This window comes from Lonchura striata, chromosome 1 (assembly GCF_046129695.1).
Source record: "Lonchura striata isolate bLonStr1 chromosome 1, bLonStr1.mat, whole genome shotgun sequence".
Lineage (NCBI taxonomy): Eukaryota > Metazoa > Chordata > Aves > Passeriformes > Estrildidae > Lonchura > Lonchura striata.
The window spans coordinates 107,899,005-107,915,247 of record NC_134603.1 but is presented as its reverse complement, the minus strand read 5'-3'; the positions used below and the strand labels follow the sequence as shown (position 1 = coordinate 107,915,247).

General features: G+C 39.2%; 1 protein-coding gene across 28 annotated transcripts in view; it reads left to right on the top strand.

The window, feature by feature from the left end:
- The window catches only part of CLASP2 (cytoplasmic linker associated protein 2), a 140,706-nt gene extending 136,546 nt beyond the window's left edge, over positions 1-4,160 (top strand). For all 28 annotated transcript variants that reach the window (XM_077786454.1, XM_077786455.1, XM_031503912.2 and 25 more), the window contains one exon: positions 507-4,160. In XM_077786454.1, coding sequence (XP_077642580.1) covers positions 507-593 — 87 coding nt within the window. In that variant the 3' untranslated portion in view covers positions 594-4,160. The remainder of the gene's footprint in view (positions 1-506) is intronic.
- Positions 4,161-16,243: the final 12,083 nt, after the last annotated feature.

Below are 16,243 nucleotides of genomic sequence, written 5' to 3'. Positions count from 1 at the left end.
AATCTCTTTGTCCTTGGGAGTAAAATAGGACAATTAATTTTGTGTGTCTGTGAATAAGACAGTTCTCTCTTTAAAACAGTCTCTGGCAGTGATATTATTTAAAGTGACTCTAGATGATATAGAATCTTCAGTAAATACTAGTATCAGCAACTCTGACTAGAGGCTTAAACCTCAGCAGTAACTTAAAAGATAAAGAAACCCAAACCACTACTATATTTAGAAAAGCATTATAATTGGAGGAAAATAATCCATCTATCTTAATCTAGCTACTTCATATCATATTCTTTATATCCTTAGAGAAGCTTGAGCGGTTTTTACTGACAAATTTTACTTGTGTTTGATGTTTTCATTGGCATGTATGTTCCTTTTGAATAACTGTGTAAAGTACAATTTTGCTTTTAGAGAAAAGAAAAAGGATTAATGTCTATTTTGTTGTACCATTCCTGTAGTCAGACTGTACAGTTTGCAAATACTAAATAAAGTTAATTTCTGGCTTAAATTTGCAGATGAAATTATTGAACCTTTACATCAAACGTGCACAGACAGGCTCTGGAGCAGGAGATACAGCAGCAGATATGTCTGGACAAAGCTAATGAAGCTGACAAGAGTTAACCAGGTCTCCTAAGCAAGGGCAAGGCCCTCTTCAGTGAAAGGAAAATCCTTACATGCAACTTCTGGAACCTTTTTCTTGTTTTGTTTTGTTTTGTTTTGTTTTCCCTTTCTTTTGTTATTTTTCTTGTGTTTGGGGTTTTGTTTTTTTCTTTAACCAATGGCTGTCCTCAGCCTGCATGAGACTGTTGCAATAGAATTATTCCAAATCTAAGGAAAAACAGTATTAACATCAGTTGATCAAAGAAGAATAAAATTTTAAAATAATCTTATCCATCAGTTACCCTGTTCATAATCCTCTGTGTCTTCCCATTAACTTTTGCCAGTGTTACTGTATTAAAAAAAAGATGTTTTTTTAATGCTAATTAAAAAGGTATGCTTTAAGCTTCAGAAGTTAAAATACAAGTTCTGTTGCTTTTCTTCAGCTGCAGATAACATTACTTTTTTATTGCTGTTTTGTTTGAATATCATGTCCTTCACTAGAAACAAGAAGTGATGTGAAACAAGGCTGAACTAGTCTGAACTGCAGTGAGACTCGTTCACTGTGCTGGTGGTTCATCATCTTATTTACAGCTTGTTTGGGATATTCTGGAGATTGAGAAATATGCCTATAAAAAGAAAGCTGGATTGATCCAGTTCTGTCACAGTGATATTGTTCATTGGTTGTATGTTTGTTGCATAAATAAGAATTTAGTGTGCGCAGCAGAGGACTGGTACAACCAGTACCTCTTAATGTGGGAGACAGCCCAGCCAGGGCAGCAGTGCCGAGCTGGTGACAGTGTGGCAGCCTGCTGGTGAGCAGCAGAGTTCATGGTCACTTGATGGACGTGAACCATCCTTGTCACCTTTCGTTCTTCAAGCAGGATGCTTCAGAATGGAGTGCTCTGCCCAAGCATGCTCAGTATGTATTTATCTTTATCACTAGAATGTTTCCTCTCAACCTAATTGCTGGAACAAGTAGTCTTGTATTGTAACTCACATGGGATCTTAGGACAACAGTGCAGAAAACTATTCCTTACCTTCTGAAAAGCACCAAGATTTTCTGCATTGAATTTAAATGGGGGGAGGGGGGAATAGTCACAAATGCTATGGATCTCGCCACCTTTTAATTTAAAGAAAAATATATATTTTGGATGAGTAGGAAAAGCTGCATCAAATTATTTGCATGGTTTTCTTGAATAGCATCCTCAAGACCCATCTGGATTAAGGTGTGGAAATGTTTCAAGGGTTTGTTTTTCCATTTTTGAAGAAGAGTTAGTATATTGTGAATAAATGGTTCTTTGTATTTATGAAGTTGATAATGGAAAGAGAACAAAGTTAAGTAAATGTGTCCCTAAATGTTGTCTTTTCCTTTTTTTTTATCTTTTTTTTTTTTTTTTTTTAATAAATATGAGCAGCAAGCTAATTAAGAAATGGGATGAAGCAGTGCCCTTCCCAGGAATAGTAGAACTTTTTTTCCTGACGTTATTTTCCCTTTGATTGTGATTTTGTCTAGTTGCAGGAAGTGTATCCTGATAAGAGAGAAAATAGTGGTGCCAAGGATGATGATCTATGCTAGGCTAAAATTCTCTCTACCTCTTCAGGGTGACTAATTTTTTTTGACTGAGCTGCTGCATATAGCACCCATTAGAAGAACTATCTACAGAAAAATCTTTATTTTTTTTTCCAAATTATCACTTAATGTCTATTCAAAACTCTATTCTTCAACATTGCAGCCAAATATCATAACAAACTACTTACACACTTTGTGCTAGGAACCCTGAAAAACAAAACTGAATAAAATATTAAGTCAGATGCTTGTAGTTAACATGGAAAGTTATTTTTAGTTTAGTTTCAGGTGAATGCAATAGAAGGAGCTAAGATGTGGTTATTAAAGAAGCAATGCCATTGCAGAGATTTATTTGGAGGAAGATTTGTAGAAATATATGTAAAGACTTAAACCCAAAACTGTCATAACTCATCGCTAGCCCTTTTTAGCAGCTACATGAAGAAAATAGTATCTCCTCCTTCTTTCCTTTGTTACGTGTAACATCTTTGTTGTTTTCTACTGTTTAATTACATTGTGTATTTATAGTTCTATGCTTACCATTGTGCATATACTGGCAATAAAATGTACATAACATTACTTAAAAGATTAGCAATGTATACATTCTGGTTTTTCTGTTTTATTTGATCACATGCTCTAAGAAAAATTAGAAATGTGATTCATACAGCATTGGTTTAAAAAGATTTATCTTAATCTTCATGTTTTGTGCGTCCAAATGATGTTTCCTTATATAGTTTTGTTACTAAATCTGACTTGGCATTTGAGAACATGCTGTGAATATAGGTATATAAGACAATTTTTTAAAAAAATTGAATAGAATCTTTATGAACACAGTTTCCTTCATCTACGCAGATTTTTTGCTTATTATTTCATTTATTTTTTTACATTATATATCATTTACATGTTATTTTTTAATATTTAAAATATTTTTCAGTCTGCAGTCTTGTAGTTTTTACATTTTAATTATACAAAAAGTCAGTTCAAAAAATTACATTAATTTTAAGCTTAACAGCCCTGTATGTTATTCCTGCATTTTGTATAGGTAATATTTATTTTCAGAGAACCATTGCAAGATGACTGTTATTTGTCATCTTTTTGAAGATGCTATTTCATACTGAAAATATAAGTTATTGAAACATACAGTATATATTCTGGATGAAACCTAGTTTTTTTACATGTAAACAAAAGATAGGTTTTTTATCCCCTGTATGACTGAAAAATTTTGCTCCAGGTAGGGGGGAGGAAGATATTTTCCCAAAGTTTGTTCATCAGTTTTGCTTTTAAGCAGTCTTTAAATGTTTTAAGTGAAGATATCCCATGTATTAAAAATCTCAATGCAATATATTTAAATTAATTTTTTACTTATGATATGACTAGTTTTATTTCCAGCAGAGATTGGGTTGCTATCTTTGTAAACAGATAGAATCTATTTATATTACATGAACCCATCAAAATGTAAGAATTTCAAAAGAAAATTATTTCCACAGCAGCCAGTTGATCAGATTCACTGCATTGCTTTTTGCCTTCATTTCCTATATTATAAGTAGCTATTAGCTCAGTTAAATTCAAGCAATGATTAGTCATGCCTTATGTTCCTGCTGGAGGTGGTTTCTTTAATGGATTAGCATAAAGATAGCAAAAATAGGACAGTTACAAGTTACTGTTCTTTCAGACAGTTTCTTTATGTTCCTTCTAATATCCTGTGAAGATAGATCATTGCAGTCATTTGAATATTGAAATGTAATTCTTAAAGGTTGGGTTTGGACTTTAAAAAAGAGGAAGGAGAAGAAAAGCTACATGCAGAATCAGGATGAGAAATGAATATTGTGGATGTCTCAGACTTGGATGTCATTTGCTTTAAAGAAATTTGAGTAACACATGATGTTCAGATGAAGTCTTAGCAAGGAAGTTGGGATAATAAATGTAAATTGGAAGGAGAGCTGATCATGTAAATTTTCCTGAGTTGGCTTGCTTGTTTGTTTTTGAAGATAAAGGTTGGAACAGATTGAGTTGTGTTTATTATTTGTGGTCTGAGTCACAGAACAAAAAGAACAAACATCTGGATCCTGAAACACTCACATACTCTTAATGGTTTCTGTCCATGTATAAACATTTAAGTCACAAACAAAATTCTATTGAGAATGCAGGCCTAAACTGCTCACAGTTTGAATTTTCAGCAAAGGAATTGAAATGTTGATGTGCCATTGTCGCTTTGAAAACAATCATGAAAGAGAAAATAATTTTGAGAAATAAATCTGTTGAATAACACTACAGTTACGCCCAGTGGGAGGCGAGTGAGAATGGTTCCACTGGCTGTGGTGACTTGCACTGTGTTAGGTTGGGACTTCATAAACACAGAGAAACAATAAACATAAATGTGATGGGGATACATAAGCAGTTTGGAACTAGAGGATTATCTGGAGAACAAAATATGTTGTTTTCTCCCAATTAAAAGAGTAAACTGATGAGTTTTGCAATTATAGTCTACTTTCAGGTAAGATAAAAGTCAATACTTATATTGACCCACTTAAGAAAACATATTTAAATTCTCCCCCACTTGAGTTTTCTAAATCGTTAAATGTACATACTTCGAAGATTTGCTTCATAATTTAAGTGTTTTCTTCTTTTTTGTTAAAACACAGAAGATTTTCAGAAATGTGGGAAGTTTGAAGAACTAATTGTGGTGGTTTGGGAAAAGATCAAACTTCACTTTCTTTTTTTTCTGTATTTTGTTTATGTTACTATGTCTTAGTGTATTTTAAGAGGTCAGAGTTTCCAAGCTGTGCAGCCTAGATTATCCCAGTTAAAGAAGTTTCTTCATTTGCTGATGGGATTTTAGGATATTAAGTGTATTTTCTAAGAAATTTGCAAGCAGTTTTGAATACTATGTGATTTCTGGTGAATACAAAAATATTGTCACTTTTGATGAATTTTAGATAGATACAGGTGATCCTAGTGGAAATACTTTGAGGGAGTAAGATTGGAAAAAATTATGGATGGTGAAACATGGAAAACACTTTGTTGGTGGAAAATGGAACATACATGCATGTAAATGTTTGATATCCACTTCTGTTGCTATCAGGAGGTGAAAAGGTAACTGAACTTGATCTTGAGCATCACAGTTTTACAAGTTTTCTTTTTCAGTATCCTTTCTTACCCATTGTCCACCAATGCTGATCTTTGGACCTGTATAAATTCCTATTACAGCCAATACTGGAGATGGTTCTGATAACTTTACATGTGGATAAATTCAAAAGCAGTGCCTGTCTGTCCGAGGAACACCTGTAGCAGTTAAAACTAAACAAGTAGATTTAAGTTATGCAGTAGACAGATATTCTCAAAAGTCAGCTGGATTGGTTTAGGTATTCCCTTACCATCTATTCATCTCTGCCTGTGGCAGAGCTAACAGAATACCTTTGTGGGAGCTTCTGTAATATGTTTCCCAGTCTGACTTGTCTGGAATAATCTCAGACTGGTCCCCCAGCAACACCAAGGACTCACAGACCTGTGCCAGAGAATGAACAAATGTCTGTCCTGGGTTGAGAGGGTCTGTCTGCTTGGGGAGCAGTGGTGGGGGAGGAAATACAAGAAAACCCACCTGTTTCCTAGCACAGTGTGTTTGACCTGAGCACATACAGCTCATACCAAAATACCAGGGAAGATGAGGAAAGTCTTGATTGCAGCTTAGATAAACAGCTCAAGTGCAAGCCTGTAGGGGAATGGTTGTGTGTTCCATTTCAAATTGCAGATCAGCATGTTTTAAACTCCTTAATTAATTTATATACTAGTCAGAAATAATATATTTGAAGTGTACCTAGCAGTGTACAACTGCAAAAAGCCTCTTATCTGGAAAAAGAGTAGCTTCTGGCCTTTTACTTTGTGGCCTTTCAGAACAACTTAAATTGATGCAGATAAAATATTTTTATACTATAGTAAATTACTTTAGAGATGGTTGTATCACCTAAAGAATTTCTGAGCTGTTTGATGCCAGTTTTGATCTTTGAGATGACAGCTACAGCTATGCTGGCCAATCAATGGAAATAGTTTTCCAAGACAAAATTACCTGCTTTCCCTAAGGAATTTTTATGCATCACCATTTATATAATCTATACGTGCCCCAGAGAAGAAATCTAAATTGGATATTATCTGATTGTTCAGAAAGTGCCAGCTTAAAATTTTTAAAACCTCACTTGAAGAGCTAGTAGTGTTAGAGGCTGCCTTTTCTCAGAAATCTATTAATTAGCCACTGTTTGGGCCATGTAAGAAGATTTTAGCACTGTTAAGAGGTGGAAAATGCATGGTTACTGGAAAATAAGGACATGGTATATATACTTAATGTTGCAGCTAATGTTCTAAAAAACCTTAAAGCCCCTTTTTGATTTGTAAAGTTTTTAGGAAGGGAAGTTTCTTGGAATACACAACGTCTTGCTTTCTGCTTTGGGAATTGAGATGAAAATACTGATGTTGGAGGACTTTATTTACAAGCCTAAGCCAGCCCAATGCTAGAAAATGTTAGACCTGGCAGGGTACCAAAGCTGCCTCAAAGCCTCAAGTGAAAGGGAGTCCATTAGGAGTGAGAAATAACCAAGCTCTGTTTTCTGTGTCAGGCAGCCTACATTGCCACAGCAGTCTGGGAATCCAAATACTGATTTTTAGGCTACCAAGCAGAGAATAGCAGAGTAACAACTACTTGAACTTGTCCACATTTATAGACTTCTGAGTTGTCTAAAAATAGAATGGATTCCACCCTTTGCCACCATTATAAAAACCTGATCACTTACGTTTAGATTCAGGTATGATGTAATGAGTTAAATCAAAATATTCTCTGCTCAGTGATGCTGTTGAAATACCAGTGCCTACAAATTATCTCCATGTCATAGGCTTCTTTGTAGGCCGTGGTCTTCCTAAAAGGCAGCAGATGAAACAGAACAAAGCAAAGGTAATACTTGCTATGCTCCATCTCTTAAGGTGTGAAGTCAATAAGGCATTTATTCTGCAGTTCATACCTCAGCACCTTACTGCATCCTGAGATTGAGAAGTAGGTAGTGTGATGAATATGACTATGGAGGAATAAACTACAGACCAGGAATTCCTTACAATGAAGACTTTCTAAAAAGGGGGCAGCATATCCTGCTGCATTTTTCATAAGCAGTCAAATCTATGGTTTTTGTAAGCCAACACTTGAGCATTGGAAGCAATGCATATTTCTCCTTTACTTAGGAAGTTAACTTCTCTGAATGCCTCATATCAAGGAGACACTGAAGCAAGTCAAGTCAAGGTATTTGATCAAAATTATCAGAAGGAGCTGTTGAAACATTTAGCATACTCAGCAGTGTTAAACATCAAACAGAGTTCTGGTCAGATATCCTGTGATGTGTTGCCTTGCCTCTCTGCTGGCAGTGTCCTAAGACTTCTATGGGAACTTGAGAATTCTAGTAAAAATGTTTCTTGTGGGTTTTCCTATTTCCCCTTTATTTTTGTTGGCAAACCTGTTTCTCAAGACTTCTATATCAAGTCTGTAACAAAAATCACTGGAGAGCAAAGACTTCCATTAAACAAAATTTTCAGAATAGATACTGAATTCACAGTTTCTTACATTGTGCCTGATTAAGTTTTTCATGTGTTGTCTGTAGAACAATTTTTATTTGGTGAAAGCAAAGATAACATTTGGTCATATATAACTGGTTATAATGCCAGTATTTAAGGTCATTTGTTGTAGTTCTCAGAAGAGCAATCAGAAAAATTATATGAGGAGTCTGATCACCATAAAAAAGATTAGCAAGCTGAGTGATGCCTTAGGAGACTTCATCATTTTGAATGCAGCTCATGGGAAAAAAATCCAGTAAAGTTATCAGGTACTATATGCTAAAGTACTTAACTTCAGTGCATATCCACCCATTAGCAAAACATGAGCCTCCCCACCTTAAATTTCAAGTTGGACTTTGTATGCCATACACAAGCCTTAGAGCAAGAGATGTTTTAAATAAATAATGTCTTGTTGTTTGTGTATACAGTGCTCCTTTGCTGAGATCTGTGTGCTTACTGGGCAGGTCATAAAGCAAGAATTAAAAATAGCCCCTTAACAATAAACAGTACAAGGTAAAAAACTTGCCTTATTTGTCCCCAAACTTGAAGGACCATGTAACCACATACCTTTATGTCTAGAGGTTAATCAAGGGCAGTAGGTGTGGGTGTGGGGAATATACAGTGTTTCACAAGGAAAAATACCAGATTTAGATGTAATTTGGGAAGTTTATCCTGATTTTAAAAATTGAGTTACAATGTACTTGAAGCTGTCCCTATATAATGTTCACAACAAGTTATCAGTCAAAACACAAGACTCTGAACAGGAAAAATAAAAGAAACACTGAATTATATTGAATAATAATTAGTTAGAATAATAATCTATATGTTCTGTCTACTGTATTCCATACAAGGAACTCAGAGCATCTCTGATTGATAATCTTGTCAACCCTTGGAGGGGAAGGAAATAAAAAGGCAAAATTTCTTCTTTACAGTGCTTTTTCATAGATGTCCACAAGACCTGGATGTGCTTTGGTTCTGTTGCACCATCAGGGACATGGTCACAGTGGGATAGGATGGTTTGTTGCAGCAGCTTCTGTGGTCACACTGTGTCAAGTATGAAATAGTTTGCATACTGTGAGGGATGCCTGTCACAGACCTTGGGACTTCTACCTTTCGTAAGAAGCAGGTACTTAGATCAGAAAAGCTTCCATTATTTCACCCTCCCTACAAACACCCCATCTCTTCTAGGCAGTAGTTTTTTGGATATTATCAATGACTCAATTGTCCACATAAGGGTGGTATTTGAAGATTCAAATGAAGGTAAGAGACTGAATGGGCACATTTGTTGTGATACTCCCATGTTTTATTACAGCCTTCTGTTGTGGTCAGCAGAGTCAAAGCTCTCCTAACAGCTGGGCAAGCTAATGACAGAGAACTGAAAGCAGAGAACTGAAGCTCTTGCTCATTATCTGCATTCAGAATACATGAGCTGAACCCAGACCACTAGCTAAATGGGCTGATTGCCTGGGCTCCCCTGGGGTGGTTATTTTGTAACAGCAAATTGTGTGTCTTGATATTAAGAACATATCTGCAACCCTGGCGTATGGTGTTTATGTTACTTTAAAATATCAAAATTAATTCTAAAAGGGCTAGGAACCAAGTCTATGCTCAAGATAAAAAACACGTCTCAAATACTTTTGCTCCCAAGTTCTCTCTTGGACATCACAAAAAAAAGACTAATCAAAACTGCTGTGTTCCTTCTCATTTGCATTCTAACAAATGAGCATCTGTCAAAAGCAGCAGGCTGGTTTGGGGAGGGGAAAAGGTGTTGGACAATTTAAAGCCACATGAGCTCTGTGGGATATGCATAGAGAGGTGGGAGCCATTTTGTGGTAGAGCTCTTTGAGTGAAAGGGAATCCATGGTATTACCCTTTCCATTTGACAGAAACACAAGTCACAGAACAAAACATGGCTGCCCTCCATATGGGAAGCACATGTAAACCCCAAGGAAAGTTGTGAATGTGTTTTGTGGGATGTGTTGTTCTCTTCTTGAGAATAATCAGTGCAGGTGGAAATGGAGCTTCCAAATAGATGTGCTACATTCATTTAACTCCTTTGCCAAAATTAGGGCTGAAGACAGAGTAGCTTTGTTTTTCAATTTACCAGTTTATGGAGCAAACTGGATACCAGGATGTATATATATTCTTTTCCTACAGTCACTGAAATCAAAATAATTATTAATACAACAGTGATCACTGGACACGTGCAGCCCTTTACATCTGTGAGGATGCTTGTTACAAGTCTGTCGTTACAGAGACATGTAAGAGGAACAACTAACCTTGAAAAGACTCACTGAGCTCTCATCCTTGCTGCACCAAAAATCAGTTTTGTACACAAGCAGATCTGTGTCATAACAGCCCTCCTCGAGGTACTTATGTGCCACTTGGAGGAGAAAAATCTCTCAGCACTAAGGCAGTAATCCCAATTCTTGTCTGCTTTCCTGGGCAGTGTCACCTGTGGATGTTTGTTTCCCATCCTATATATGCAGTTCCTCTATTCTTATTCTGTATTATTATATGTTCAGGAGATTATTCTGCCTCTTTACTTCACTCTGTGAGACCCCACCTGGAAAGCTGCATCCACCTCTGTGTTCCCCAGCACAGGAAGGGCATGGACCTCGTAGAGTGAGTCCAGAGGAGACCGAAAGATGATTAGAGGGATGGAGCAGCTCTCCTGTGAGAAAAGCTGAGAGAATTGGGTTTGTTCAGTCTGGAAAAGAGATGGTTTAAGGGTCACCTTATTGCAGCCTTCCAGTACCTGAAGGGAGCCTGCAAGAAAGAGAGAGACATTTGAGTATGTAGTGACAGGACACGGGGGAATGGATTAAAACTGAGAGTAGGTTTAGATTAGATAGTAGAAAGAAATTCTTTGCTGTGAGAGTAGTGAGATGCTGGAACAGCTTGCTTAGAGAAATTGTGACTGCCTCATTCCTGGAGATTTTCAAGATCGGGTTGTATGGGACTTTGAACAATCTGGTCCAGTGAAAAGTGCCCCTGCCCATGGCAGGGGAGTTGGAACTACCTGATCTCTGAGATCCCTTCCAACCCAAGCCATTCTATGATTCTGGTCTTTGCTTTTTTATTTGCATTGTTTGATGTTAAGTAAATAGAGTAAATTAAGGGAGAATTGACTGAGATGCTATTAAAAAATCCCCAGCCAATTACGATTATTTGAAACTTTTTTGGCTGCCACATATTATTATCATTTTAATATTAAATAATTCCTTTTTGTTCCCCAGAATCTTGCTCCCTGATGTTCTGATTTTTATAGCTTGTGTGTTGCCACAATATTGTAATATCTTTTAAAAGTATCTTTTTATAGAATGAGCTAGTATTAAAAAAAAAAAAAACCAACAAAACAAAAATAACAAAGCCACCAATGAACTACTAATTTTTGTCAGTAGTCCTTCCTATTTCAAGAAGAATGGGTGCCCTCTGCAGGTAACTATTTTCAAATGAGGATTTTGGATGTGTGCCTACTATTATTTCTGAATGTCAAGGTATTTGCAGGCTCAACGTGTACTATTTTATGTGTTTTAAAACTGATACTGCAATCCTGGCTGCAAATTCCAGCAAACAAATGGCACTGAGTGCACCAAGCAGCTGGTTTGCATCTGAATGTGATTTTTCCTTACTGGCTGTGAGGAAGAGTGTTGGTTTGGTGTCGGAGTAAATATTTTTCCTGCAATTTGACAGTGTTTTCATTGTTGGGTTGGCATTTTTCTTTAATCTTGGTTCACAGCAAGAAGGTAACTATAAGGTTGCAGTCTGGCTGCCACCAGAATGAAATGAACAGCAAAAAGGCTGCAGTCTAGGCACTGCTGAGAAGGCATCTTTCTCCCTTAGAGAGGTCTTTGTGTATTCCACCATTTTTCTTTTTTCTCTACAGTCAGTTGTGCCTGTGCAGGTTAGTGTTCAAAGTCTCTCTGGACTGTGTGAAGAGGGAGCTGGGTGCCTCTCTGAGACCAAGTGCAGTGAAACAGCCCTTCCTCTGGCTCCATAACACAGAGCTTGCTTGGTGCTGCTCTAGGATAGTGTGGGGGGACAGGAGGAGAGAAACAAGGATACTGAGCTGCACTTATGTCACATTGGTCATAGAAAAGCCCTGCAGCTGGGGAGCAGCCAAAGCCATCAGCTACCTGCCTCTTCAGGAGGGAGGGATAACTTGCTGGCAGCAGCTGAACGTAAAGGCCTGAGAGCAACCCAACTGCAAATGTAATCTGAATTTGCTATTTGTTTTCTCTTTCCTATCTCCCATCCCTGCAGCGACCATCTCTTAGCTGAACACAATGCTTCACCTCACCCCAAAATGCTTTTTTGGCACAGCCAGCCTGAACATTATCACCACCACCAGTATGCCACCAGTAACAACAGCTACCTGCGGTAAGTGAAGAATGGGAGTGACTTTTAATAATAATAATAATAATGATAATGCTATAATACTCAATAATGCAGACTAATGTGCAATCTTTGTTAATCCATGAGTTGAAGCCTTCAAACAGAGCTGGTGATTTGAAAGAAATTGGAGCAGTAGAGTCAAGGTTTACTTTGCTGTAGTAGCCCTACAATTCTCACAAGCCATGTCACTGTATGTGCATGCTGCTGATAGTGTTAGGAATGTTTTGCTGCTTAATATGATATTCACAGATGTATTTGTTTTGGTTGGTTGGGGTTTTTTAATTACATTTGCAGTCTGTAGATAAAACTGTTTATATTAAATAATACAGACTTAGAAATACCTTGATGTCTCATATCTACTCTGATTATTTGCTGGAGCTCAGTTGATCTGCAGGATCAGGGCTTTGGGCTGCTTGTCATATCAGTGCAGGCTAAAGGCTTTGCATTGAAACCCTCATGCAATATACAGCTTATTGCATCAGCATATTCCTGTGAGCTACAAACCTACTTCACCTCTTCATGATTGAAATATTATTTGTGTATAGTATTCAAATTTTCTTATAATTAAACATTATTGTGCTTTGACAAGAGCTAGGCTCATAGATTCCAGATAATCTTGATGTTAATTAAGTTTCAATTTCTAATGTGGTTCACTCTTTGTATTAAACTTTAGCTTATTACTTTTTTGCTAAATACAATCTACATAAACATGACAGTGTTTAATAATTTATCTTGATGTTGCTCTTTCTATATTGGTAGCCTTACAACCATTGCTGCATCACAGCATTACTAGTTCTCCTGCAGAATTGTTGAGTAGCATGTTTTTATTAGAAATGTGTTAAGTTTTAGATTTTAAAACAAACAAACTGACCAAAAATAAACCCAAAGGAATTGAGGCTGTATTTGGGTTCCAAAGTATGCAACTAATGAAATTGCAGTGGAGTTTCCCAGTACAAAGGTGAGAGTGATTTGGAATTTAGATTGGCTTAACACAGATAGTAAACACAGCAATGTTTCTATTGACTCAAGCAATAAAGCAGAAACGAAGGACAGGGGCTCGATTTCCCTGACGCAACCTTGTTTACAAGTGACATGCATGGCTCCAGCACAAACGGAAGCAAATCACAAGGGAAAGTGAGGGTGTCCACTCCCTCCTCCAGTTTTCCCTTCTTCAGCCTCTCTTCAGCCACGAGGAGATTGATCCCCTCACAACTTTTCTCAGGGTCTATTTTCACCATGTCCTTGCCTTTCCTTTCCTTGCCTTGGTCCCTATACTTGCTTCTATTTTCCCACTCTTATCTAAAAATCTGCCATTTGAGTCCCTCTGAAGTTGCTCTTCCCACACATTTTTCAGCAGCTGCCTTTAGGTTTGGATGGCAGCCTGCATTTGTGTATTGAAATGCAGCATAGGGGGGACCCTTCCATCAATTATGGGCTGTATATGGGAGCTGATCTCTAATGAAATTGCCCCTCAAGGCCAACCACCTTGAGAAGAAAGAACACAAACCAGTTCAGGCATGAGGCTTCAGTCTGGTCTTAATAATTGAGTAGCTTGCCTCTGTCCTCAGTTCACCTTTAGTGAAACATCACACCTCAGTCCCACATCTGGACATCAGTAAGACTGATAGAGAAGCAATCAACCTCGGGGGAGGATGCCAGCCAGCAATAGTGATAAGCAGATGGAGAAAGGAATGTCCCAGGATCCCTACATCCCAGCAGAACTGTACTTGGAATGCTTTTTTTGCAGATCTATTGGCAAAAACAGACTTCCACTGCATACACTTTCTCTCCACCATATCATGTCTCCAATTCCAGTCACTGGGTCTGCAGAAGTGGAATGTCAGGGCCACAGGCAGTGTCGTCTCTGACAGGTTAGACTTGTGGATCTGGCCTGCTCAGAAGCAATTTGTGTGCATTGCTGAACCTCATCTGAGGATCTGATAATGGCACTGATCAAGGAACCTGCCCCAAAGAAACACATCATAAACATGTACTTCAAAAACTGCAAAAACCAAACAACGCACACCTCTACAGAAAGCTTGTTGTGAATGAGCCAGGGATACAAATACTGCTAAAGTAAAAAAAAATGCCTTCCCTTTAATATTCACATTTTAACAGAAAAAGGGCATTTTGTGTCCTAAAATAGATAAAGATAACATCTTCAGAAATACCAGCAGTCACTTGGTTTATCACAGACAAGCTACACCCAGCTTTTAAAGACTGAAATGCAAGAGGATGGGTTTCACTGTATACCCTCAGGAATGGTTGGAATTTATGTCACAATTCCCAAAATAAAAATCACCAATTTATGATCTCATAACTGTTACGTAGTTATGTTAGCATAGATCTAGTAAGCAGAGAAACCAGTTTTGCTATGCATAAATCATACTGTATGTGTCCTCTCTGGTCTTGGATCCTATCTGTCAGAAGTAGAAAGTGCACTACTTTTAGTTTCCCACAAACCTTGTTTTGTAAAACTTAAAAAAATAGGGTTTCATGTTATTTTCTGTTGCCTGGGTATTGTTGTCATCTTGTCAGGATTAAAAGAGGAATCTTGCCAGTGGTAATTTCAATTCTTCTCACTAAAAGCTGTAACATGGTAACTAGTTCCTACATTAGTGGCTTGTCCATGAGCCTTTGCCTTCTTAATAAATCTCACTTTTTCTAAGCTTCCCCTTATATGCAGATGAACTGTTCATCTCTGCCCAGACAGGCAGAGAACTCTTAGAGCAATTACAGCAAGAAAAACAACTGAAACTTTTTTTTTTTTTAGAAGATGGCAGTCATTTTAACTTACAAAGTGCCTTTAAAGATCATAAATCATGGTCTGTGTACCTCTCTTTATCTTTGAGGATGCTATATGCACATTTTGAACAACACCTAGTATTGTGTTAACCATTAATTAACTTAGGGCCTTCCTGCCTTTACCTTTTGCAAAACTTGTGCAATTGTACTAAAAGCATGTTACTATAGCATCAAAATACGTTTTAAGGTCTTAATACTGCTCTGTAGTTTGTTCTCCAGACCTAACATTTTAATTGTCTCGTGAATTGTTAAATATTAAGGGAATTTTTCTGCGAGTAGAGAGGGGCCCTCATCGGTATCTATCACTATCTGAAGGGAGGGTGTCCAGAGGACAGAGCCAGGCTCTTGGTGGAGCCAAGCAATAGGAAGAGAAAGGCAGTGGGCAGGAACTGATGCACAGCAAGTTCCACCTGAATATGAGGAAGAACTTCTTCACTGTGTGGGTGACCAAGCACTGGAACAGATTGCCTGAAGAGGTTGTGGAAGTCTCCCTCACTGGAGATACTCGAGAACCATCTGGATGCAATCCTGTGCCATGTGCTCCAGGGTGACCATGCCTGAGCAGGGTGGGACCAGCACGGTCCTTTCGAACCTGACCCTTGTGTTCCTCGAGGGTCCCTTCCAACTCAGAATATTCAGTAATTCTGTGGGGTTTGGGTGTTTTTCTGTTCTCCGGGAAAAGCGACCATGCAACGGCTTGGGTTGGGAGCGGGCCTTAAAGCTTATCTCGTTCCAGGCCCCCCAGCCATGAGAAGGGACACCGAGCACCGAGCGCGGCTGCTCGGGGCAGCCACCGCGCCGGAGGTCGCTGAAGAGCGAGCGGGCCTGCGCGGTGTGCGGCTCGGGCGGCCGCCATTCCCGGCGGCGGCGGCAGCGCCATTCCCGGCGGCGGCGGCAGCGCCATTCCCGGCGGCGGCAGCGCCATTCCCGGCGGCCCGCGGGCGCCGCCGCCCCTTCCCGCTCCCGCCCCTCCCTCCGGCCGCCGCCGCTTCCGGGGCGCGCTCCCGCCATGCCGCGGGCCTGGGGAGGAGCGCAGGGATCGCTCGCGCCCGTCACGCTGACGTCACCTGGCGTGAGGAAGTGCCTCCTCATTGGCCGGGCTTCCCCCTCACCCCTCCGCGCCCGCCCCTGATTGGTCCTGCCGGCGGGGCCCAGCCAATCGGCGGCGCCGATCGCGGGCAGGCACCGCCCCGGCAGGCGCTCGGGGGTGGAAGCGGCCGCCATGTTGTCGTGAGCGGCGGCGGCGGCGCTGCGGGACGCGCCGGAGCGGCGGGCGCGAGCCCCCGGGGCGGCCGTGAC